Consider the following 26,193-nt stretch of genomic DNA (forward strand, 5'->3'; position numbering starts at 1 on the left):
GTTAGCATGTATCATCATTTATGATGGCACCAAAAGGTCAGACACAGAAGCTGAAGAAACTGCCGCGTCAGTGAAGTGAGCTTTGCGTGATTTAGTGATTGGTGCCATCTAGCGGTTTAAATTGAAAATTGCATAGGCCTTTAGTTTGGACGTGGTTCCTGCCTGTCTACTTTTTTTTTTTTTTTTTTTTTTCCAAATCAACTAGGGTCCTCTCCCTGACTGTTTTCCCACCATTTGGTCAACATGGCCTCGATAAAGGAAAGAGCTGCGGCGCTGAACCTTGCAGAGAAACTGTGTGTGCGTCCCACAGGTAAGTTCATGAGAGACGCGTTTCTGCAGGTGTGTGACTTCTGCAGCTCATGGAGGCCTCCCGCGTCTGAAAATGTCTCATCCTGAGCACCAAAGGGAAAATAAATGCACCGGTATATTTCTCAAAGTTGTGGCTCACAAATTACAAGTGGTCTCTCAGATTTCTGCTCCTCAAAAAAGTCAAATAATTTCTCCACTGATTTTATTATTTGATGTTCCTTGGGTTTCTCTGTGCCTTGCTCTTAGCTCTTGGAGTGGCCTGTAAACCATCACAGTCTCCCTCCTTGTGGAGTGGCCTTATCTCCCACCTCAGGGCTTCTGTGACAGTGAAGCGTCGACGAGTGCACCTGAAGTCCCACAGTGACTGTTTCCTGGGCTCAGAGGCTGTTGATGTGGTGGCACAACATATTAACCATGTCATGGACTTAGAGGGTGTGTGTGCCAGACAATGGGTTTTTATAAATGGTAGCTTTCTGTATTAATTCTGTATGACTTTCATTATTCTCTATTTTATTCATCCATGGACATTCAACAAGTTGCTATCCAGACCATGTGTTTGATTAAACTAAAGGTGCGTCCCGGGAGAAAGTGGTGTGTGTGTGCCAGGCTCTGTTGGACTGTAACATGTTTGAGGTAGTGGGAACCAAGGTGTTTGGGAAAGAGAAGAAGCAGGAAGCCTTTCAGGACAGCAAGAGCGCTCTTTACAGGTTCGATTCACATAAAGCCACACGTATTTTTCTCTGTGTACTCCTGCCTCAGACTTATATTCCTTTACTGCATCACAGTGATAATAGATTTCTAGCAGTCATCCATACAGGCTGTGAATGTGTTAACAGACTTTTGTCTGCCTTTTAAAATGCAACACACAGGTTTGTAAATACGCACATGCCTTCAGTTGACGAGCTGGAGAGAGGATTGCTTGCAAATGGGATCCAAAAGCTCTTCTTCTGTGCCCCGTCAGACAGGTATGATGTCTAAATGATGTCAGTCTTTCTTTTTGATTAATCTGAGCACACATATCATACATTACGTTTCCTTTTTTACATGTGTACTGTATTTTAATACAGCAACACTAACATCAACCTCCAAAATGACCCTAGAGTTGAGCCAACATCTGTTTTATATTTTCATACAGGACAGGTTTTATCGCAGAGGTACTGTGTTAGATACTTTAACCTGTGTATAAAAGGGACATAGGTGTGTGTCTTACAGTCTGAAAATTAGGATTGGGATGAATGAATTATCAAATTCAAGCTAAAAAGCCATGGTTGACTTTTAATGAAGGCATGTGATGAAGAGTGTACTTGTAAATTGAAGGTATGTCAGTGTGGTGTAATGTTATGTTTAGTGTTGTTAAATGTGCATTTAGGAGCCCGGAGTGAAATATTTTTAGAAGAATCTCATGCAAATGTTTTCTTTATTAGGAAAGTATGAGCATCGTTTGAAGGAGAGGACTGGTGGGGGTTGACAATTTACCTATTATGCATCACCCATGAACAAATTGTCTACCAGTATACGACATTTCATACTGTAATAGTAGAACATATCATGATATAGTTAAGTTTAAAGATAAAAATTCCAGATAGGAATGTTTTGATTATCAGGTGAAATATATATCTGACAAAGTGCTTCATCAAATTAATGCAAAAAAAATCTATAAAACCGATTTTGCCATTACACAGTCCTGCTCACTGATGTGCAGCGTTGCCCACAAAGGTCCACGCAGAGATATTAAGAGAAAAGCTGCATCTGTATAAATGATATAAATCTCTACAAGAGGTCAACTCTCTCATGGTATCATCATATTTTAAAGTCTAACCTGTACTAAAAATTGCAAAATGCTTCCCAACATGTTGCCAACTTGAGCTCTCAAATGTCTGTTTTGCTCCTCAGGCAGGAAGAGCTGGTATGTCCCACTGGGTCACATGATCAGATGTCCACCCCTGTGAAATTCACTCAAACATCCACAAAAGCAAACAAGCTGGATGCTCGTGTCACTGCCAGCATGTCCCTGGAGGCCGTGGTGGACCATCTGAGTCTGAGTCCCAGCAGAGTGCAGACTGACTCTGTGTTACCACAGTCACGTGAGTCAGCCATGTCACCACATGCGTTTCATCACCATGTGCCACTTTTGCTTTTTTGTGTTTTTACCTCAAAGCAGAGATGTAGATTTTTTGGGGAGATCGGGACAGATGTGTCCTCTTAATGCAGCGAACATGGATATATTACTTTTTTTAAAATCTCACATGAAGGCTCACGGGGGATGAACACTTCAAGCACTGGGCAAAAGACAGGGAAGAATTTCCAACATCATCTCCCCTTTAAAAATGGAGACATGCTGATTGAAAGTCATTCTACAGAGGAACCATTGAGAGCATCCTAACTCACTGCATCACTGTCTGGTATGGGAACTGTACAGACGCTGCCTGCAAGTCCCTGCAGAGAATAGTGAGAGCAGTGGAAAAAAATCATAGGTGTGCCTCTCCCCACCAAAAAGTGGGGTAGAAAGGCCTTAAAAACATAATGACTGAACCTACCCGCCACCTTTTTGCACTTTTTCCTTCTGGAAGAAGGCTCCAGAGAATCTGTGCAAAGTCTGCCAGACTGAGCAACACGTCCCCACATTAGGACTCTAAACACCCTTCAGATGCTGCCGTTCCCCTGCCACTGACACCACAGCACAGACAAGCACTTTGAAAACAGACTTTAAAATAGACACACAGATGTGTTTTTAGTATGTGTTTTTTGGGCTTTTTTAAAATATGTTTCATGTTGTTAACATGTGAGAAAGTCACAATAAATCAGATTCTGATTATTATAATATAATTTTTGACCTGTTGAGTCTGGCTGACAAACTGTTAAACAAAATCTGCAGCAGCACTTTTAAAAAAAAGTGGATTAGAACATTATACAGCTGCACAATCTTTTCTTTTGTCATTTTTCATCTTGTTCCACTTCACAGTGATAGAGGAGGTGTGGCATGAGCAGACCCTGCTCAGGCTGCTCAATCTGGTGGAGCTCCCCCTCCTGGAAGGGGTACTTCAGTGCAGCCAGGCCCCATCGTCTCCCCCTCCGTCACACCTGCTGGCTCACAGTAACCCAGACCTGATCTACAGCAGCAACCACCTGGACCGACAGATCCTCAAGGCCTTCAGGGAGACTCAGTACGTTTGGCTTTGACTGAGGCAGCCTGTGACAGATGTGACTGCACATTTTAACTTTATGTATCCTTATCACCACTTTGATGGAAATATAGTGTTTTTTACCTTGTGTATGTTCTTGTGTATGTCTCAGGGAGGATGAATGGCTCTGTGCAGCTCTGGACTGCCTGGACTTCCTCTCTGATCAGCCAGTGGTGGAGCTGAGCAGGGAGCTGCCTCAGTGTTTTCCTCGAGAGCAGGAGAGCTGTGACCAAGTCCCAACTGGTAGCAGTCCTCAATGTGGAGACAAATGCTCGGGTGGGTGTCAGTGTGGTGGTCAGTGTGGCTCATCCCTGTTTGAGCTGCATGATTTGATTTTGTGTGACTGTGTTTTTGTTTACTCAGCTTGTTGCGGTTGTTTTTTTTAATTTTCTTTCTTTTTTTATTTTTTAACACGCAGCAGGCCTGGTTTGCTTTAGCTGACATGCACAACATAAATGTCCATATTAGTGTTTCTGGCTCTACTGCAGTCTCTGATTTGTGTCCACACCAGGCAGCAACAGTGATGAGCCTTGTCTCTCCCAAAGTGGTTTGGCCCAGTGTAAGCTGCTGCTGTACAGGACCCTGGTGAAACACTACAGCCACACAGACAGACCTCCACTGCTGCCGCACCACATGACTGACATCTGCACAGCCATCACTGACCTGCTGGGTAAAAACTAGGAACATGGCTTAGATACTGCAGTTTGTCACAAGAAAAGCTGGTGTTTTTTTCCTGGCTTATATTCACATTGTACAGTCGTAAGTGAGGCAGGCGCAGTGACAAAGCCCGTTTCTCCACCAAGTTGCTCAGCTCCTGGTTCCTGGCTCCTAGATTTCAATAGCAACATTTATATTTGTGTCTCTCTTGCCTTCCCAGTGAATGCTAAATTAGACAAGGCGCTTGAGGCTCTGCAGCTGTGCTTGAAGCTGCTGCCATCCAGCTGCAGAGACGAGCTGCGCAGGCTGCTTACATTCATGTCTCTGGCAGCTGATCCACAAGGGATAAAACTGGATAAGGAGGTGAGATCTGGTGACTAAATCTTATACTAGATAATGCATTTTTAAAATACTTCAAAGGGAAGATTTTATGGACATTGAAGGTGTTGCAGCCCCTTGACAAGCAGCATTAAGAAGGGACTTGCCTGTTCTGTAATTTGACTTTTAAAACATGCTGTTGAACCTTTAGATGGAAAACAGACTAGCAGTGAAGAGGTCTTTCTCCAGAGCGATCATCCACAGCAAGGCTCTTTCAAAGGAGAAAGAAGACCTGATTGTGTGCTTCATGCTCAGCAACATAAATGAAATATTCAAGGTAAGGAGACACTGTCAGTATGCACATTTATCTCCAAAACCGAATTTTCTAACTTTTATTGTTTTTCTTGATATTATTATTCTACTACTATTATGGATTGAGCTATAAAAACACTCAATCCAACACTTCCCATAATGCATCGACTAGCATTTTTGCATTAAATCCTGCCTGCCTGTAAACACCCACTTTTTCTCCACAGTTTTGTATTATAAATTTGTATCCCCTGCACCAAAGCTGAGATAACCCTGCTGATATCACTGTGACATCATCAGGGTTATTTTCCTGCTGAACCGCAACAGTCGAGTGTTGGAGTTTCCGAAGCTCTTTCAAAATAATTTAGTGTTGACAACTTAGTGCCTAGATTTACAGACTTTTCAGAGACTTCAGTGATTTTTAAGTCAAGATCATACAGCCGAAATCAAAGCACAGTCTTTGGAGTTAAATTATGTGTATGGTGATTTTTGTCAGATGATGTCTTGGTTATAAAATCAGGATTTCAGAAGTGCAGAGCATCAGCTTGGAAATGGTTGTTACCTCTAATGAAAATTATGTCATTAAAGCTACACCTAACATCATACAATCTTTCTCAACCTGCAAAACAGAGTCTGGCCCTGACCCTTAATATCAGAAGGTTAACTCTGGATTTGGTAAACTGGTTTGATGCCCTGGTTTTGACATTCAATGATGCTGTAACACATTATTGCATAAACAAATTGCTCAGATTGAGTTGCAAAACATATCTTAGAAATTGCTGTCACAGACATTTGTATTAGGGTTTCAGTGAAAGTGATAAATGGGAACTTGAATAGAAAAGAACGCCAATTTTTCAAGCATAATTTAATTGAAACTGTTTTCTGCCACTCAGTCATGTTTTTCTCTTTGCTCCAGATACCAGGGGCTCTGCACAAAGGAGTGAGTGACAAGCTGGCCAGCCTTGTACACGGGACACAGCCCGATGTGACTGGTAAATGACTATAACAATGAAGACTTTGGGCAGTGTCCAACACAAAACAGTTTGAGAAAGGATCAAAACATCATTCTCATTCAAATACAAGAGTATTAAAAGTCAGTTAATGTGGGAGCTTCATGCTGTAGAAATCTTAGCATCTCACTGGTTGTAGCTGTTGCTGTACAGCTGTAGATTTCACTCCCAATACAAAAATAGTTGTCTTAAAAAAAATACTCCTTTTCACTCTTTCACAATCAACTCTTATTCACATCAACAGACACCTTTAATGACCTGGAACAGCTCGAGATAAAATGCAATTTTCCATCTGTGTTCAGGGAACTGTGGCTTTGTGTGTCCTCATTACATTCATAGATGTGTATTGTCTTAATTTTCTAAGTTAATCCATCGTTTCCATGGTGTTTCAGCTGATAATTTTAATTTTGTTGCAATGTCATCATGTGTCACAGTTTGATCTTTTTCTATCAAAGTCTGGGATTACTGAAGGAGGAGAGCAGAATCTTTTTTGTAAAGCAGGTGGATCCAACTTAAAGTCAATTAATCACACATTTTTAGAAAGTGCAGGCAATGTGAAAAATAAATTTTATGCATTGATTGATTCATTGACATGAAACAGATGGGGGTGCACAGATTTAAAAATGATTCAAACTACATTGCATAATATTGGCATTGATCCTAATCTGATAATTTATTGCCAGCTGACTGGAAGATATTTTGTTCACTCCTAAGTTACACGTTTGGTATAAATCTAAAATTATATTTAATATTCCTTTCTTATGCCATATCCATGTTTTTAATACTGTTAAAGCAGCACTAGCCAATATTTTTGTATCAGCAATACATTTCCCCCAGGAGTTGGTTGAAACTAGACCAGAGTTTCTAATAGCTAATATTCATCAGGTAGCCAGAAACAACTCAAATTAATGTTGTTCTGTGTCTACCACATGTATAATATAAATAGGTAAATGCGTGCAGCTTAGCAACTTTATAAAGTGATGGTATGTCAGTGTTGTGATTACAGCTTTTTTTCAAAAATGTTGCATATTTAATGTCCAATTGCTTCCTTGTACTGTTAATGGGAAGTTCATGAATATGGCATTTTAACAGTTAAATGTTCCCTCACCGATAACCCTGTGTTTTTCCTCTGTTGTGTTTATGTCCTTCAGGCTCTACGTTTTGTCAGCAGGTTTCCAGCAGGACTTACACTGACTCTACAAAGAAGACCACCAACCAGGAACTGTGGGCTCTGCTAAACAGCATCCACGGGGACACCAAGATCTCAGCCAAGGAGAGAAAGCGCCTACTCAGACAGTTTTACCAAGCCCACCCTGAGATATTTAACCAGTACTTTGGTGACTCTGCTGTCAGTGTGCTGTAGATTTGTGAAGCCAGTGATACAGGCACAGAGCATCTATGTTTCTTTATCAGTTTCAGAGGAGGTTTCTGGTTAATGGTTGGCCAGTTAGACACAAACTAACTGACTTAAATATTTGTAACTGACATTAAACATGTAAAGATACAAATGGGAAAGATACTGACAGCATGTGATTGCACTTGTATGCTTGTATTTGCTTTATTACTTAACAAAATAAATAAATAGATGATATATTATTGGCTCTTTTTGTCTTAAATATAAAACAAACATTAATGTGATTAAGCTTGTACATGTATGTATTTTTTTTTCTTAGCATTTTCTCCATCTGTGTATATACAGTAATATTGTGTATTATGTGCCCTGATGCACCCAGTCTCTATTTGTGTACATTACATAATTTGTCTAGCAAATCTTGAAAAATTATGCACTTCACTGAGCACTGGTTAGTGTAGCAAAGAATTGCCTTCTTGCAATATATGTTGTGGAAATTATTTTCTGAAATTTGACAAACTCATGAAACTTTGAGTGGAGTATTTGGTTAACCCAGCTCAGTTACAACCAAATTTAATGTGGCTTTCAATATTCTCTACACAATTTCTGTAGAAAATTACACTTTAGAACTTGTGGGGCCCCTGTAGCATAAGATTTTGCCTGGTTCCTCCAAGAGGTAAACACAAGCATTTGCACCATTGAAAAACTACACATGGAAAATAGTCTATTGATTCTATAATGCATTTGTGCATTTACAACAATATTTATTTATGTACAATATCACTGTTAAATCAACCAATACATTTTTTAAAAAAATGAGAAAATGAATTGCCCCCCCCCCCTTGAAATATGTGTGTGCCGCCGCGGGTGGGGGGGCTCGACTGTTACGTCACGTTAACCCCACCCAAAACAGGAAGTGTCTCTGGGTTTAGCAGCAGCAGCAGCAACCCTTCAGAGGAGGGCTGCGACGTGAATAAGGTTGACTTTTCCCGGACGAAACAATGCTCTCCCTCTGGTGAAGACGGTGTCCGGCGGCGATGAAGTTATGAATTAATTTTTTGACGGTGATAGTTTCGCTGTAGCCCGGTCATGAAGGAGTAGCTGTGTCATAGGGCTTTGTTATTGTTGCTAAACTCAAGCTAACGTTAGGGAAGTTGAGCTCCGCAGCTAACCCGCCTCTTCCCTCGCTGCCGCCGACTACAAGGTTAGTAACGTTGCCGCAGATGAGGCTGTGAAGACAGCTGCAGCACCATGAGGCTTTGTTTTGTTTCACCACCTCGGTCTTAGCATCGCACTGGTACACAGACCCCCCCACCCCCCTCCTCCTCTACTAGTCTAGGGTGATGTCATCATCTCTAAATCTCAGCAAAACAAACCCGCATCTGTGCCTCTGTCTGTACTGTCACATGAAACCCCATCACATTACAAATACCGCTCACATTCTCACCTATCTACAAAGATAAGTCTCACAGCTGCTGCATACCATTTTATTGCACTCATTAGAGACTTTCAACACTTACAAGCACTTGAGGTCACTGCAGGTTGGAGCTTTCATCTAGTCTTTTGGTGCCCTGCAAACTCTAGCATGCCAAAGGAGGCAGACCACCTTGAGGGTGGAGGAGACAAGGAGTCGAAGGAGGAGAGGGCGCAGGATGCTTCTGAGGAGACAGTGAGGAAGAGAGTCCGGGCGGACTCTCAGAGCCAGCATGGAGAGAACTCTCCACAAGGTGAGGAGCAGGCTTTAACTAATAATATAGTAAGCAAAAACATGCATGCAGGTAACCACCATGTGCAATAAGCCTAACCTACATGTCTTTAGAGGTGGGAATAAAGGTACAGCTTCCTACTGGTGTGGCCTTTTAAGCCTTAGCAGAACTGTGATGTTGACAGCTGGAAACTCCCAAACACACAAAGAGTTTGAGTGTCAGCTATGAGATTAGCAGAAAAGACCTTCTACAACAAATGTATGCAAAAGTTTGTAGTCCCTTGGTAAAATTACATATTTTGTCGTTTTTAAAGTGAAAAGCATCAGACACATTAAAAATGAGCATTTCTTCAAATGTTGATGCGCTGTTACTTTTTATTTCATGAACGTAAAAAAAAAAAAAAAAAAAAAGGATTCAATTGTGACATGTGCAAAAGTTTGGGCGCTGCTCACAACTCACAACTTCCTGACTTGGACTTGCACAGAAGGTTATTTACAGCTGATGACAATTCAAAACCACCAAAATATGCCATTATGTGTCATAGAACTGAGGTTGCACAGCTGTTGTGCAGCTGTGTCCTTGCTGTACTTTAACTGGGGTTTTACCTCAGCTGGGATCCAGTCTGCTCTGTATCACATTTTATAAGTGGCTTGCTCAGTTCCCCAGTCTCTGTTCAGCAGTTCTTTATTAACACAAACAATCCTCCTTTTGTACGGTGCGGAAGAAACATGACTGTTGTAGTTATTAAAAGTACCAGCATGACAAGCACCTTGCTTCAGGGGCTTCTTGTCTGCAGTGCTTGCCTTTCTTAACTCTTAAACAGCACAACTGCTCTAATTCTCATCTTGTCATCACTTTAACACGTCCCACTCCGACCTGCTGTATTTCACTACAGAGGATGTCCAGCAGGTGTGAATGCTGATTTTGTGATGTCACACCTCTGTGGTGTACAGCTCTTTCCCTGACATATTCACTACAAGTAAATGGCAGCGATTATTAGTTTTGATAGCATCATTTCTAGCAGTGGTTCTCAGAGTGGTCACTTGGTTGCTGTACCTGCACACAGCACGTTTAATGGACGGGCTGCTTGGCATTTGATATGTTAGGCAGACAAAGCACTTGGAGTACACAGCAAAAATCTCTGTCCATAAGGTCCAGTGTGTAGTGTGAGGTCTAAAGATCAAATTAACCTTCACAGTCTCAGTATGGATCATGTTTCAAGGCTTGTGTTGGCACATCTGCCAAAGGGTAATGACTGCTGGAACTGAACACTTATCCCACAGTCAGAAACCAAACAATAAATTCTCAAAGTTTTCACAGAACATTTGAGAGTAGACATGTTTTTGGACAGTTATTTCTAATTACACCCGTATGAGATGTAGTGCCTGAACATTGTCACTTTTGATTTCGAAAATGCATGCATGCTCATGCTCAGAGTTATAACTTGGATTGTGTTTGATGTGCAAGAGTAGAGGCTTTGCTTTCAGCCAGGTGTGCTGAACATTGTGGGTATCCTGACAGCAGGATGGCTAGAGCGGATTAACACATCTTGTCCTTGCGATGTGCCTGCTTATACTACATTTACTGTGAATCCACTTGGAAGTGAGAGATTATGCACAAAATTTGTTTAAATCCAATTTCCTGGCAGTGCTACAGCTCTGTTTTTAAAAGAAACTTATGCTCTGTAGCTTCTGGAGTTAAGTATAACTGATGTGTGTAATTTTGTTGAAATGAAATTTTTTCTGTAAAATGGATTTTCCCTCCCTGACAGCGAGCCCTCCCAGGTTTGTCTCTGTGGAGGAGCTGATGGAGACGGCTAAAAGAGTCACCAACATGGCTTTGGCTCATGAAATAATGGTCAACCAGGCTTTTCAAGTCAAACCTGCAGAACTTCCTGAAGGAAGGTGAGAATTTTGATTGGATACTGTAACTGTCACTTCAGTTCTTGTTTTTGAGTGAGGTCTTTCCTCCAGTAAAAGTTACAGTACATCTTTTCCCCCTGTGCAGTTTGGAGCGCAGAGTGAAGGAAATTATGCACAAAGCATTCTGGGATTGTTTGGAAGCGCAGTTGAAGGAGGATCCACCATCTTACGGACACGCCATCAAACTACTCGCTGAAATCAAAGAGGTGAAGCAGGGGGTTTCATTTTATTCAGGAAATGAACCGGTCCTGTTGACCTTCCCAATTAGCCCTTTCACACTGTATTTTGAGGTCACAGGAGCAGATCTTCATCATACCAGGACATTAAATACAATATTCATCCCTTCCTTAGTCATCCCTCCCTACCTTCAGTCATTCTGACTTTCTGTTTACTCTGCTTATCCAGACGCTGCTGTCTTTCTTGCTCCCGGGCCACGGTCGTCAGCGTTCCCGTATCGAGGAGGTCCTGGACCTGCCTCTAATCCAGCAGCAGGCTGAGAATGGAGCTCTCGACATCGGTCGACTGTCCCAGTTCATTGTTGGGATGATGGGCTCGCTGTGCGCCCCCTGCAGAGACGAAGACATCAATAAGCTAAAGGAAATTACAGATATTGTGCCTCTGCTCAAGTAAGCCAAGAGACAGGGGAGGGGCTATTATTAGCCCTGCATGTTCCAAGCCTTAGTTTATTTTTAAAGTGTGTAATTTCATTCCAGTCTATTACAGCGCAGAAGTCGGCTCGTTGAAGAGTGATGTTAACTTTGAGAATGATAAGAGACAAGCTAGCAGGTCCCCAGTCTTAACACAGACTTAAAGACACTCAGCTAGACTCTTAGACATTTCAGGTGGTACAATTTCATTATAATTGTCAGATTTATCTTTTCCCATTTTTTTGTTTATTGGTCTTTGTTCTCCTCCCTCTAAGGGCAATATTCTCAGTTCTGGACCTGATGAAGGTAGACATGGCTAACTTTGCCCTGAGCAGCATCAGGCCTCATCTGATGCAGCAGTCTGTTGAGTATGAGAGGAACAAATTCCAGGAGTTTCTGGAGAAACAACCAAGTAAGGAAGCTTTCCTCAATTGAATTAGTGATTTATTGTATTATTTATGTATTATTATATATTGAGCATATTGTTGGACCAAAAGTAAAGCCAGGACCTTCATAATAGTCAGTCTGTATGTTGGCATTGTCCTCTCGCTTGTGTTATCTCCCCTTTAAAGCTGCACTTATCATTATTTTTAATGTTAACAGCTGATTAAATAATAATGTGAAAGAGGTTGATTGTAGTTACAAACCCACAGAGAATTATTACCCAACTATGCAGTTTCCCTCTGCCCCACAGAGCATTTAAGCCTCTTTTATCAATTGTTGTGATTTTCTGAATCACAAACTCTGCTCTCATCAACCTCATTTCCAGCTGCAGCAGATGTTTTTTTTAGCAACAAAGCTCTGGACAATACCAGTCCAGCACCAAATGGCAAATTTAGTGAACATAGTGTAGCATTTAGCAGCTAAAATGGCAAATATTTCCCTCAGTAGTGGGTGTGCAGTAGTATTGATGTGATTAGAAGGTTGATAGAAAAATATTAGAGTATGATTTTGATGGTAAATTAATTGTAAAAATGACAAACATTTGTTGGTTTCAGCATCTGAAATGTGAAGAATTACTGCTGACTCATTGTAAATGTAATACCTTTGGATAATAAACTAATCAACTAATTACCTTTGGCTTTAAGAAAAATTGTCCTGGATGTGTTTTACCATTTTTTGACAATAAATTAATTGATAAATCAGTAAAAGAACTGAAATATTAAAGCTGTAACTGTCTTTTAAATGTGTATTGCTCTTCCATTAAAATGAGCTATTCCAAGACTGTTATGTAAATGTTGTAACATGCTGAACAATGAAGAAACAAGAATCCACAGTGAGCACTGATGAGTAATGATGTAAATAATTAAAATGATCCTTTGTTGTTTAGATGCCTTAGACTACACTGAGAAGTGGCTTGAGGAAACAGTGAAAAGCCTGAGGGAGGCTGGGGTGGATGGCTCTAGTGCTGCCTCATCTGACCCTCCCTCACTCCTCCCCCATTATGTCCATAATCATGCCTATCTACGCCTGCTGAGGTGGGACCACACCTCAGACCCCTTCCCAGAGGTACACACCCTCAACCCTGAAGCCTATCACGTGGTCTCTCTGTTAGCTGTGTGTCTTTTTTTAACATGACTTCTGGTTTTTCCTGTGTTTGTATCTGTCCCCTCAATAGACCATGATGATGGATCAGGTTCGGTTCCAGGAGATGCAGCAGGAGGCTGATCGGTTAGTTCTTCTCTCCTCCGTGCTCCTCATCGTCTACACTACAACCGGGGAGGCCATCTCAGGCCTGCCGGGGCTGATGGAGACTCTGAAAAACACCATTAACGTCATGCTTGCGGACATGCACTCACCGTGAGTACAAATACTTCCGCTGAAAACAATCACACATATTTATAATAAAGCTGCACTGGACAACTGTGCTGGTTGGTTAGCGTTACCTTTCAATCCATTATGTTTGAGACAACTCTGTATGATGAAGCCTCCATGCAAACAGCTAACTATTTATTCTTCTTCTTATAATTATTATTATTCATTGCAATAATTTGTGGCCTAAACTTTGATGCAGTTTTAATATGTAATGCAGTGTAACTTTTCAGTGTTGGCAAAAGTTTTTACAACTCACAGTTGTGTTGTTACACTTACATAACTTCCTCTTGCCTGTTCGAAGGTCTTTCAGTGCACAGGAGGCCTTGGCGACCATCGGAGAGAAACTGTGTGTTGAGTTAAGTCAGTGTCTAAGCCAACATGGCTACTCTCCATTCTCTGCTGACAGAAAGAGCATTCTGAAGGGACAGATCTCAGCCACCATCCAACCAGACAACACAGTCCGCAAGCTGATGGGTAAAAACACTTGACACCTTTTATTTTAATGAAGTTCAGCCCAGTTATTTTGTAATGTGCCAAATCACCATATACATTTACTCAAGGCTCTTTACAGAGTAAGTATCAAGTCTTTACACTATATATTAATATACCTTATATAATATACCTGATAATACACCTATGATAACTTAGGGTTAGGAGCCACAGCCAACAGCATATGACTGACTGTGGTTTATGCAAATTTTTTTGGCAATGACAGAATTCCCCTCCTCTCCTCTTCTGTCAGACTCCCGGGTTCAGACCTACCTCCTGGCTTCCCTGGAGTCCAGTCAACATAAGACCCCTCCTCCTCTCCCAGGAGGTCTGTCTCCGGTCAGCAAGGAGCTGAAGGAGCTCGCTGTTCACTTCAGTCGCCTTGTCAACTACAACAAGCTGGTCTTTTCTCCGTTCTACCAAAAGATTCTCCAGAAAATACTGACGGGAGTGGAGAGTCCCGGCACAGAGATGTAAACACTACAGTGTGGAATAATTATGATGTGGAAATCCGTCTGTAGTTTCCCCTCACTAGTAACATTTAAGATTCAGAGAGAAGAGTTGAGGATGCTGATCTGTAATCAGTGGGTAAAGCCAGCACCCGAGAGCACGCACCTCAAACTGACATAATCAAAAAACACTGGCTGCCATCTCAGTTGCATTAACTCACAGTGTTGCTTATTTGACAAATCTCAGGCCTCGTAATTGTGACCTCACAATAGTTATCTTGCATAAACTTATGTTCAGTATTACTAGCAGGGCCAGGTACCATTTAGTAGTTTGATACCCGAGCCAATACAATACCTGGGTTTTAGTTCAAATACTAAAACAAGACTTAGTTTTATGGTAAGCATACTTTTCAAAGTATGAACTTATATCTTTCGTCTATAAAACTATGGCTAGGTACAGTATGAGATTAACAAAATCATAAAGTAAACTCCAAGATATCTAATTAAAGATTGAGTCAACAAGGCAAGGATCAGGGCCTTCATTTATCATGTGAGTAGGAAATCAGTCCTCACTGGCCAACAGTTTTCAGACTGAGGCATATTTGGTCCTGTTTTTAGGCCTACAAGCATTTTATCAATGTTCCTAGTCCAGGAAGCGACTCCTATCTCTGCCAATATTCAGGAGACGTGTCCCAGCCTGTCAGGAGCTGCCAGGAGGAGATTGCATTCAGGAGAGACATACGGGCACATTCCATTCATGGAGAGAAAACTTGGAGATGCTTGATGACAATCAGCTTGTTTATCATTTTGGGGAAATGTCTCTGCATGAATTACATTCAACTACTTCAGCAGTATTCAAAAGAGCGTGTTACATACAGTAATGTGCAGATTCATTTATTTCCCTCCACTCAGTGTGAAGTTTTGGCAAAACCAGCTGCATCTGTGGAAATTTCTGCTTTATTTAATTATTCACTCATGTATTTAATTATATTTGGAAGGGCCATGATATTTAAGAAAGAAGTGGCAGAGATGGAACTCATTTCTTAAGTTAAGAACATTGATAAATCTGTTTTTTTTTTTAAGAAAACAGGACCAAATATATATCGAACATATAATTCTTGACCAGGACTGATTCCCCACACTCAGACATAGAGAGAAATAAAAATCCTAGCCATGAATTCAGCAACAGTTTTCAGTACTTGACAGTTTTCAGACGTGGTGACACTGACAGTTTAATCGATACTCAAAACGGATAGGCAGTCATGCAGGACATACAAGTTAAAGAGAAAAAATAAGACAACAGATGACTGCATGCTTCCTTTTACACTGCATTTGCAGGGAAATGTGGAGACAGTGGATACAAAGACTCTTTACACCATTTGCATTTTTGTCTTAGTTTTGAAATCAAATGATTCTTATTAGGGTTTATCACATTTACTTGGTTAGAATCACAGAAAAGCCAGAAGGGCACTCAGACCGAGAGCGCAGACCTCCACCAAGGCTAATGTCAAACTGCATGCACCGGATTTCAAAGGAAAAAAATCATAGAAAATTATCTGGATCTGCCCCAAAATTTGACGTTCTTTTCCTGGCCGTTGCCTCATTCCTCCACCAAGTTCAGTGCAATTCGGTTCAGAACTTTTTGCATAATCGTGCTGACAAACAGGTAAAAACCTAACCTCACTGGCAGAGGTAAATACCTGGTATTTATTTCTTGTAGGGTATTACAAATTAAAACCCAATTAAAACTCTATATTTATGTCAATTTTTTGTCAACATTTAGTCAGTTTGTGTTAAAGTTGGAATGTGGGACTCTTGCATATAAATGACTGTCTTTCACATTCAAGCTCTTTCCTAAGCAACTAAGGGAAGCAACTGTTGCGATGGAGCAACTAGGATGGCGGAGTATAGGAGTTTAGGAGGTTTCCAAAAAAAAGTTTCTGATGCTCCAGATAAAAAAGAAACTTGGCATTCAGAGGAAGAGGACGAACACGGATTTCCACTGGAGGGGCTTTTCCTCGTTGGAGAGCGCTGAAAGAAGAAGCTTTATCTTCTCACCTAATTCTCAGCAAGAAAGTGAATGAATATATTTCCTGAAATGTTGAACCATTTATTTAACAATCCATAGCTAAAAACCCAGGTGACCTTTGACCTGGATGTGGGAAGCCTCTCTGAGGGTCTGAATATTTGCACTGGCTCATAGGGAATTAAAAGATTTGCAGTGCAGCAGGGGCGAAGACCATGTAGTCTGAATGTTATCACTAAATTCATAAAAAAAATCAGTCTAAAAATGAGTAGTGCTGTCCTTGTGACAATTTGTGAATTACCACTTCAATGTAGCTTTAACATTTTAAACGTTATTGTCACACAGATTTAGGAACACAAAGGGTGTGTAGACTTTTTATATCCACTGTATGTATACAAATGAAGCTCATAAGATGAATGTGACCGGACTGGAACATACTCCTCGGAGGGGAAGCCAGATATGGACCAACTTGAACTGTTTAATTGTTACTTAGTTTTTTTTTTAATTAAGTTCACTTATTTATAACATTTCTGATTGTTTATAAGATGTTTAGAATATTACTTCTGACAAGCACTTTGCTTTTAAACCTGACATTTCTGATGCACATTTTACACAAAGTGTAATTATAATTGTAGTGGTTGTTACATTTCTTCACTCTTCCAGGCAGAATGACATCGCTTGTTCCTCAAATGAATAACGTGATCTTTAACAACACATCAACTCCACTGATATTTGTCTCTGAATGTTCATCCAACATGCCAATAAAGCACTGTTTGTCCCACACAACAGAGTCATTCTTTGTCTTCTACATCTTAAAGTAAGACTTTGTCCTGAGAGATGTCAGAGAGCGAGATTAAACCGGGTAATGCATATTATGATGTAGGTTTATAAGGTCCTGCCCACTCCAGCCTAAGTCCACACTAAAACAATCTATACAACCAAAAGAATTGTGAACCAGGATTATACTTCAATTCCACTGCAAAGTTTTTTGACTTGATGAGTTTTATTAGCAACAACATGGGACTGAAATAAAGAAGAATTCTTGTAATGTCTATGTATGTTTCAATCTAATGTCTCATTATTTTTTCCCTGTTAGTGTATTTGCTCGGGCATGCAAAGAGAACGATATCAGAATTATAACAATGCAAAGCGCAAAAAAAAAAAAAAAAGATAAAAAGAAAACAGACATTAGAGAAGTGTGCAGTTCAGATGGTTTAGAACTGGCTGTCACTTTATTGCATTTTGTTTTACTGCTAACATCCTGTCCTGAGTGACAGTGACATTTGCTTAAGTGCATGTCAAACAGCTAATTTGATTTGGTTTTTATCTAACGTTATAATACGCAGTAGTTTTATCTGTGAGCTTTGTAACTAACTGACAATGGCACCTTTCTGTCCTCCTGATTTGGTTAGTTATGGGTTTGACTTGTCTTCAAGTGATTGTGGACTTTTAATGGCGGAGAAAAGACTCCCCTGCATTTTCAATCAACCAACAGGCCGTCACAGTCTGTGCCTGGTTCAAGGATGATGGCAGAACTCTTCCTGACAACATGCTCTCTTTATACATTTGTGGACTGTATAAAGGAATAACCCTTGTTCTGTCCTCAATGATCCATGACCAGACTGGGCGGATAACTAACAGAGTCCGATGAAGACCAGAGGCTGGAGTAGTTCTTCACTCTTTAGTGGATTCCTTCAGGTCTAATTGAACAAAGAGTAACATTTAAATGTTGCTATTCTATTCTAAATGTTGCAGCCATTCAACCATTCTCCTTAAAAACAACTCAAAATAGTTTAAACTCGATAAAATTTATCTTGCAAACAAAGTATAATGTCTATGCAGTACTTTTTTCCCAAAATGATAAACAAGCTGATTGTCATCAAGCATCTCCAGGTTTTCTCTCCATGAATGAAATGTGCCCGTATGTCTCTCCTGAATGCAATCTCCTCCTGGCAGCTCCTGACAGTACTCATGAACTCCTGTAAATGCCTGTTGCAGCCACCATGGTGCTAAATAAAGACGTTTCCCACACTTGTCCACTAGAGGGTGCTGGACCCCCCTAAATGACACCGACACAGCCCTTTTTGTTTGGACATTTTGACATGTCACAGTAGGAGAGGTGTAACTAATGAAATCAATAACGGCAGAATTACACTTACACTGAATGATAGTTAACCTGGCATTTAAATCATTATAAAATAATGAATAACTATTCCGAATATACATCATGTTAGCACAATATGAACCAAAAAACCCACAAACAACACATGATCATAATAGTGACAAATTCTCCTAAGCTGATTGTATTTTAGTCGAACAAATACCCTCATGAATTTGCAATAATCAAATGACTTAAGCCAAATGACATGCAAATTTTAGGGGCCCAGTGGGTCTGGGACTTAGGACAGTTGCCCACTTAGGACAGCTTTGTATATTATAGGATGAGATATAGTTTAACTATCAGATATAAGCATTGCTATTGAGATCAGAACTAAACTCATCATAAAAAAAAAACATTCATATCTTTTATAAATGTACATATAACGCAGTAAATATGATGAAGTGTAATGTTTTCACAGTGTGACATTTATAGACAGCTCTCTCTCTCTCTCTCTCTCTCCCCCCCCCCCCAACATTCCACACATGCGGAGAAGCAACAAGCTACCGAGCCAGCAGCAGCTAGCAGCCCGCAGCTACGACGAGGCGTATTAACATGCAAAAGTTTAGCAACACGGATCCTCGTCTTGGGTAGACACAAGAGCGACGTATTGGGAAACCTCGGACGTCTGTCGAAACCATGGATCGTTCCTGGCTGTCGTAATATCTAGCTGTTTGTGGTATTTGGAGCCTCAAATGTGCGAAAAGTCGCTCGGTTTCTCCTCGTCGTTGAACAAGATGGCAGCAGCGGCAGCGGCGGCGGCGGCGGCAGCGTTGCAGGATTTGACTGTTGTGCGGGTCTTCGTTGCTAGCCTGTTCCTTGACGCTCTGGGTGATATGAACTACTGGTCTTTCTGAAGGTATGTCACCTTATCAGAGCAGGCTGACTGTCAAATACGTTTTTTCTGTTGCGCTGGTGCTTGTCTTAAACAAAAAAAACCAACAATCTAACGTTGAAAGGACTTCGCTCTCGGCTAGCTAGTTCGCTAACTGTCAAGCTAGCCAACTTCAGTTTGTTTGCTTTGGCCAAGAGTTAGTAGCGAATGCTAATTAGTCAGAGGTATGGACGAATAGTAAGTAAAATTAATGGTCTGTGAAGAGCATGCACTTGTATTTGGATTTTGAGTAACTTTAACTATGTCATTTGCAATATGTGAGATATAAATGTTACCTTGAAATTATATGGACGTAGGTGGAGTTTACTCGGTAAAAAGATCATTCAGCTCGCAGGTTTTGTCTCACACTAAGTGTTAATTAGAAAGTTTGTTTATTAAATCTATAAAATGTAACACACCGATTATTTAGCTGCTTGTCACTTACAACACAAGTTTCAACAGGTGTCTAGGCGAGAGTTGCCCTACCCCCAAACACACACACACACACACACACACACACACACACACACACACACACACCACTCCTCCCATATGTGAACTGTCTCCTAGATTGATCAGTAACAAATTGTGTGTACAGCTGGCATTCTTGTACAACTGTGAGACACACCACAAACACACACACACACACACACAGGCGCACACACCTCTGTGTGTCATGCCTGGATCTTGTTACCCTGCGGGATATCAGGCTACCTAGTTTGGCAGTGAGAGGATAGAGCAGGAGGTTTCACAGCTGTGTCTGAGCAACTGTCCCTCAAAAACGGACGTATACGGCACCTTGGCAGGCATGCACAGGGTAAAATCAGATCACACCAATCACACCAGCCATATGGTGGTGAGGCTTTCTGCAACTACGTTTTGTTGATTGCATCATCAAGTTATTATCAATAATTGTCAGGCTGTTCAGCTGTGGAAGGTGAATGAAGAAAGTAGTTTTGCAAGAATTTTAATTACAGAATCCAAGTTACTGTCAGAAACGGAGTTTGCAAAAACAGAGTTTCTGACAGTAACTGAGATTTATTCACAGGTTACTGCTGTAGTAGTCAGATCAGTTTTGCACTTTGAGTAATATTGTTTTAACTAGGTTGGAATCAAAATGTATTTTCACAGGCAGGGTTTTTCCCTGTTTGACAGAAAAGCTGGTTTCTAATCTCTGTCAGCAGTGTATGTTTTAAAAATCACCAGGTCTACTAGTCATGAGCAGTGGAGTGTGTGGTATTGTAATGTTGACACACAGGCACACCCCTCTGCCTGTCTGAGCCTGTGTGTGACAGCGTCAGTAGTTAGGAAGGCCACTAACTCTCAGCAGGCCTTTCTTGTCGAACAAAACTTTGTGCTTAAGACAGTTGATTTCATAAGTGTGTTTATGTGATATAGCCTTAAAATTGGAATCACCTGAGTGTAAACTCAGATAATGTATGTCTCTCTTTGGAAATATTTAGGATGTGTAGGCCTGGCCTCTGCCTCTTCTACTTAAAAACACTTGTAAAATAGAGTTAAGAATTGGAAATATCATCAAATCTGTGAACGATGAAACACCATGGAATTATATTTTTCTGGTCAGTTATGGGCCTCATATACTGAACAAAAACTTATCACAAAGCAGATATCCATCAAAGGAATGTTCTTATCACATGTGGGTCGCCTTAAAAAGTAAATGTAAAAATGTGGTGGAATATATTGAATACTGGCAAACCATAAATAAGAAACCCCATTCTGTTTTTAAATGTAAATTTCATGACGTCTTCCTTGGTCTTAAAGATCTTAAAGATTTTAGAGGCAGAGTCAAATGAGACTTGGATGATTGTATCTCTGAGTGATTGCTGCATTATATCATTTGAATTGTGGCATTTCACAGGCCAGAAACTGAAGCAGTAGCAGCCAGTAGAGCTCACAGTTTGCTTGCTTAATGAATTTTCTTCAGCATTTGACTAATTTAGATTTTGATTTGAAGCATATGAAAATTGAGGATAGTATTTTGGAAAGGTTTATCGATAAGTAAAATCAGAGAACAGTGGTTTCAGAGTAATAGGTGCATCTGCAAAAATGTCAGCGTTACAGAACACTAATGCTTCATGGTGTATCATTTCCCCCCTGCGATACTGCTTGCTTTGCTATTCTACTTTGTGTGAAACTGACCCTTCAGTGTAGTGTGCAGGGACAGGCTAGCGATGCAATGGGCTTCCCCCATCTCCAATTACAGCTCACCAGTTCCCCTTTCCAGTAAGGGTGACATGATGGTTTCAATGCATAGTTGCTTTGGCAGGTTTTAAGACTGCTTTATTTAGACCGCAGTCTTGCTCAGGAGCATGGTGATAGGGGAGGTGCTATTTTGAGACTTACCAGTTAATTTGTCTTTACACAGAATTTTGGTTGGATTTTTTTTTTTTTTTTTTTTTTTTTTTTTTTTTTTTTTTTTTAAACAGTGATTTTTTTACAGTCCTATTTTAATATTTACATGTTGAAACAGTTGTGAAATTGTGTCAGCTTTTCTATAACCTTTGCTTATGGTGGGTTGTGTTTTATTCATCTACTGTTTTTTAGGTATGGCCTCACAAGTCTTGGTCTACCCATCACACATGCACTCAGCTCAAACAAGTGCCTTAGGAACCAGCAGAAGTGGTACCAGCAGACACACAGGTGAAGCCCACCGCAGTAATAACACCAGCAGAGCCTTTCAGCACCGACCCCCACCCAAGACCTACGTGATTGGAGTCAACTACGGCATTGCTTATCCCAACAACGTTATCCCATCCTCAGCCAGTGCTGATTCAGGAAGACAGCAAACGGGAGTGCAGCTGGAAGAGAGGGAGGCGTGGGCATTGCAGGCAGCCGGATCACAGAGAGAGGAGAGGTTTGAGCGACAAAAAGAACGTCCAGTTGGGATCCAGAATCAGGAGACTCTTTGCCATAGCAGAGGCCCACAGGAAGGGAGGCCTCACAGGGACAGTGGTGGATCTCCATCAGGAGGAGGCTTGGACTGCGGGCTACTGAGGAGGGCCTGTATCAGAACAGAGGAGGAAGAGGGCAGAAACAGAAGAGTACAAGCTAGAGGGGGATACGTTAACCCTCAAGACACAGGTGCCACCCAGAGATGTGAACAGACGGCAGGTGACAATAGAGAACATCCGCAGGAGAACAACTGCATTGGAACCATGCAGATAGTGGAGGAGGTATCTGCTCTACCTGCACTTCCTCCCCCTGTGGCCATGTTGCAAACCGGCACCGGGAACAATGCAGACACTGTCAGAGTAGTGGGCGGGGGAACGCTGCCTGCTCAACACAGCAAGGTTGATGGAGTGACCGGGACTGAAACTAACGGTAGTACTGAGACAGTGGCAGGAGCTACAGTGACCAGAAATGGATCAGGAGATGGTGACTATCAGTTAGTTCAGCACGAGGTTCTGTGCTCCTTGAAGAACAGCTACGAGGTCTTGGAGTTTCTGGGTCGTGGAACATTTGGTCAGGTGGTGAAGTGCTGGAAGAGGGGAACAAATGAAGTAGTGGCTGTAAAGATACTGAAGAACCATCCATCCTATGCTCGTCAGGGACAGATTGAGGTGAGGATTTGTGTGTTTTCGTTGTGTAAATGTATCATTGTCAATGTTTTAGTTGACTTGTGGATCAGCTTAAGGGCTTGCTCCAATTCTGTCTGCGCTTTACAGCAGCACATGACAACAGAAATACTGCTTCTTTTTTAAGAATGAGACAGACAGCGTTTGATTTTTCTAGCTGCTACAGAACTGCCTATTAGCTAAAGTTTTCCTGTGAATTTAATTTACACTTGATGATTGGAGCTGAGCCCATTTTTTTGAATCCCCAGGTGGAGATCCTGGCCCGCTTGAGCAGCGAGAATGCAGATGAGCACAATGTGGTACGTGCTCTGGAGTGCTTTCAGCACCGCAGCCACACCTGCCTGGTGTTTGAGATGCTGGAGCAAAACCTCTATGACTTCCTTAAACAGAACAAGTTCAGCCCACTGCCACTCAAAATCATCAGGCCTATTCTGCAGCAGGTAAAGTGACCTCGGTTGCAGCCATACATGGAAATAACACATACAGCTTTCTTGCCCATTAAGAATCATCAACATGTTATGTGTTAAACACTGTGAGCAGCCTGAGACTTAAAGAATAAGTTGGGAATCACTGTTCTTGAATTCCCACAGCCAATTTTGAGCCTAGAATCACTTGCTGAGTGTCACACTTTCTCATTTCTCTATTTATTAATGTGAATCTTTTCAGGTGGCAACAGCCTTAAAGAAGCTAAAGTCTCTGGGTTTGATCCATGCTGACCTGAAGCCAGAGAACATCATGCTTGTGGACCCCTCCAGGCAACCCTACAGAGTCAAGGTCATCGACTTTGGCTCAGCCAGTCATGTCTCCAAGGCTGTGTGCTCCACTTACCTGCAGTCCAGATACTACAGGTGAGGACCTTCACTTGAACCTCTAAATAATCCACCATTCACTAATGTTATTATTTAGTCCCCAAAACTATTACAACCAGCTTTGTATCAGCATATTTTCTACTTTACATTCGCCTTTGTGCTTTCACACATGCTCTGCATACGTATCTAGACAAACACTGGGAACGTATCTAGACAGTATCCAGAGGAGCGGTATGTGAGAATGCGAATGTTGAGTCAGTTCGACCAGACATGAAACAGACTGCACCCTGCCACCTCCCTTGTACAAAGTCCATGTAATTTGAGATTGAGCCTGTATGTGAAAAGAGAAGGTAATAGCTGGGAGAATTCACAACAAGCAGTTGGGTGTGTTGATGACGTTTCTATGCTGCCTCCTGCATGCTCTATGCAGGTGCCGTGCCTCGCCTAAACCAAACAGATTATTTCCAGTGGTTGGCAACGCGTCTCATACGACAATCACCAGTTGTGTGCGACATGTTTGCAAGGGCTTCTTCAGACAATGTTCATACCTGATTCTCTGGAAATTGCCTTTGGCTCATATGAGAAAACTCTCTCTTATGGAGACAGATTAGGTCTTGTTTGTTGTTTCCACAATCCAGAGTCTGTATTTATGATGAGTTGCGTAGTTGAGTTTTCTATTCCCTACCCAGGGATAAGCATAGTGTTTAATTTTGGACCAAATTTTGCTCTGAAACTTTTTGGTGTTATTGTGTAAGAATGCTATTTTATGCTCTAAATACAGTTTTTTTTGGCTTAGGCATTGAGGCAGACAATGAATTAGCATTGCATTAACAGTCAGTAGTTGATTGCGTGGGTATGATAGCCATTTACAATAAGCCATAAGTCACATTACATCACTGACACAGAATAAACTGTTAACACGTGAAAGTGAAATGTAATTAATTTTGAATGATAGTCAGTTTTGTTATGAGAGAAACCAAAAATCGCTGAAAAGAAGTCATAGTTGCACACCTCAGAAAGAAACTCAGCTGGTTTCAAGTAGTGCAAAATATTCATGAGTGAGATTAACAGGGTAAAATATTTTTGAGAAAGATGCAATATGTCTTGAAGTGAAATGTCACATCATTTGCCATCATGGTGAGCTGACGTAGTTCCGTGGTTAATTGTTGTTTATGTGTGTTGCCCAAGATTAATATGTTTAGGCCTTCTCTCTTCTTGCTCTGTATTAACCTGCACTTTGTCACTGGGAGCTCCACGGCATGTACAGCACATATGTCCCCCCCCCCCCCCCCTTCTCGGTTTCTTTCTTTACTTCTTGTTCTGTTCGCCTGCTGTCTCTCTGTTTGCTCATCCTTTCATGCACATATGCATTTTTGGCCACATGCCTGCATGCATGAATATCTGATCCATGTTCAGTGCGTCACGCCCTAAACTCTGCTGGTCTTGCATAACGTGCAGAGGAACTGAGATGTTTATATGAGGAACAGCGTCATGAAATATTTGGCATGTCTCTAAGGCTATGGTGAGAAGGAAACACAGCTTATGAAACACAGCCAGAATTGTGAACTTTGAGACATGGTTTTGCGAATGAACATTGAGTTCCTAAGCTGTAAGCTTGTAAGAACACTTTATGCCACACAATACATTAAGTGAGAGCTCTGGTTAAAAACCAAAATATAGAGATTGGACAAAGCAGAACTGTGCAACATCAAACCCTGTCCTCTTGTTTGAAATGAACTGTAAATTGTTGATGACTTATTGTGGTCTTGTTGGCATGTGGAAGTTGGTGCCATGTGACATATTTTATGACGTCCCAGCTTGTCTCCAAGGAAAAGTATTTCCTCTTTATTAACTTTGGGACAGCAGGCTGGCAACTTCTTTTACCTATGCTCTTTCTAGCAAGTTTCAGCAAGTAGGTCGGTCGGGTTGGGTGAACTATTACAAACCCTTCAAACATTGTGCAATCTATGACAAATGCTGTTGAGTTACTAGCTATGTCTGCAGTGAATGCACTGCACACACCCACCATTCCAATGTCTGCAGGGCTGATCTTATTACCCCATAAGGAATACAGTTTTTCGGTTATCTCAACAGTTAATGAGATAACTAACTAAGGTGGTACGCAAAAGTGGGGGCTTCCTGTCTTGAAACAAATTCCGTCAGACTAAAATCTAATACAAGGAGCCTCAGAGCATCAAAATGAGTTAACCCTGGATGTTACTTCTCTGTTTTAGCAAAAGCAAGCTGCTTTAAAGCCCTCCCTCTCTGAGAGGTGAGGAGGAGACTGGAGCTATAGCTATTGCATAACACAAAGGTTTTGCTTTCAGTTGACCTGGTTAAGTGTGTATGAGTGTGCTTTCATGTGTGCCTGTGTGTGTTTTGTCTTTGAGCAGTGTCGGCAACACTGAGATCATAGTGCAGTTAAAATGGACTGGCACTGCATTTCAGGAAGGTCACTCAGGACACAAAAGGCCAAGGAAGAATGTGGTGTGTGAAAACCCACATTTAGATCCAGGAAAAAACATTCAGACATTCCTGTGTGTTTCTGGGTGTGCTCATATGTGTG

The 26,193-nt window shown here is 41.2% G+C and overlaps 4 protein-coding genes across 10 annotated transcripts in view; 3 read left to right on the top strand and 1 right to left on the bottom strand.

The window, feature by feature from the left end:
* ccdc73 (coiled-coil domain containing 73) overlaps positions 1–466 on the bottom strand; it is a 46,297-nt gene extending 45,831 nt beyond the window's left edge. The window contains exon 1 of the mRNA XM_071506105.1: positions 449–466. The gene's annotated coding sequence lies outside the window, so the exon portion shown is untranslated. The remainder of the gene's footprint in view (positions 1–448) is intronic.
* LOC139637426 (DEP domain-containing protein 7-like) lies at positions 170–7,376 on the top strand. 5 transcript variants are annotated; one of them, XM_071506131.1, is made up of 12 exons: positions 170–310; positions 556–774; positions 881–1,016; positions 1,179–1,274; positions 2,203–2,393; positions 3,272–3,473; positions 3,604–3,767; positions 4,003–4,161; positions 4,369–4,511; positions 4,678–4,803; positions 5,692–5,767; positions 6,937–7,376. In XM_071506131.1, exons 1-12 carry the CDS (start codon positions 244–246, stop codon positions 7,146–7,148), a joined length of 1,791 nt encoding a protein of 596 aa, XP_071362232.1. In that variant the 5' UTR covers positions 170–243; the 3' UTR covers positions 7,149–7,376. The 5 variants fall into 5 exon arrangements, with proteins under 5 accessions (XP_071362232.1, XP_071362255.1, XP_071362247.1 ...); XM_071506154.1 differs by having other exon boundaries at positions 3,604–3,734; XM_071506146.1 differs by having other exon boundaries at positions 556–741.
* Positions 7,377–8,047: 671 nt separating this feature from the next.
* On the top strand, positions 8,048–16,976 carry tcp11l1 (t-complex 11, testis-specific-like 1). The gene is made up of 10 exons (XM_071506177.1): positions 8,048–8,340; positions 8,721–8,863; positions 10,614–10,746; positions 10,850–10,970; positions 11,170–11,390; positions 11,687–11,823; positions 12,742–12,920; positions 13,030–13,211; positions 13,528–13,700; positions 13,969–16,976. Exons 2-10 carry the CDS (start codon positions 8,722–8,724, stop codon positions 14,190–14,192), a joined length of 1,512 nt encoding a protein of 503 aa, XP_071362278.1. The 5' UTR covers positions 8,048–8,340; position 8,721; the 3' UTR covers positions 14,193–16,976.
* A 1,863-nt stretch (positions 16,977–18,839) lies between these two features.
* hipk3a (homeodomain interacting protein kinase 3a) overlaps positions 18,840–26,193 on the top strand; it is a 32,034-nt gene continuing 24,680 nt past the window's right edge. For all 3 annotated transcript variants that reach the window (XM_071506224.1, XM_071506230.1, XM_071506238.1), the window contains exons 1-4: positions 18,840–19,207; positions 21,788–22,803; positions 23,067–23,258; positions 23,485–23,666. In XM_071506224.1, coding sequence (XP_071362325.1) covers positions 21,790–22,803; positions 23,067–23,258; positions 23,485–23,666 — 1,388 coding nt within the window. In that variant the 5' untranslated portion in view covers positions 18,840–19,207; positions 21,788–21,789. The remainder of the gene's footprint in view (positions 19,208–21,787; positions 22,804–23,066; positions 23,259–23,484; positions 23,667–26,193) is intronic.

Source organism: Trachinotus anak, unplaced genomic scaffold (genome assembly GCF_046630095.1).
Source record: "Trachinotus anak isolate AG129_WGS33_773 ecotype Australia unplaced genomic scaffold, CSIRO_AGI_Tana_v1 ptg000002l, whole genome shotgun sequence".
NCBI lineage: Eukaryota > Metazoa > Chordata > Actinopteri > Carangiformes > Carangidae > Trachinotus > Trachinotus anak.

What these genes read in the sequence shown, in the direction of transcription:
- tcp11l1 (XM_071506177.1), top strand. Translation starts at nt 8,722, where the DNA reads ATGCCAAAGGAGGCAGACCACCTTGAGGGTGGAGGAGACAAGGAGTCG. An exon ending in TACTCGCTGAAATCAAAGAG is followed by an intron (nt 10,971 to 11,169) that starts GTGAAGCAGGGG and finishes CTGCTTATCCAG; the next exon opens with ACGCTGCTGTCTTTCTTGCT. An exon ending in GTTTCTGGAGAAACAACCAA is followed by an intron (nt 11,824 to 12,741) that starts GTAAGGAAGCTT and finishes TTTGTTGTTTAG; the next exon opens with ATGCCTTAGACTACACTGAG.
- LOC139637426 (XM_071506131.1), top strand. Translation starts at nt 244, where the DNA reads ATGGCCTCGATAAAGGAAAGAGCTGCGGCGCTGAACCTTGCAGAGAAA. An exon ending in ACAATGGGTTTTTATAAATG is followed by an intron (nt 775 to 880) that starts GTAGCTTTCTGT and finishes ATTAAACTAAAG; the next exon opens with GTGCGTCCCGGGAGAAAGTG. An exon ending in AAGGCCTTCAGGGAGACTCA is followed by an intron (nt 3,474 to 3,603) that starts GTACGTTTGGCT and finishes TGTATGTCTCAG; the next exon opens with GGAGGATGAATGGCTCTGTG.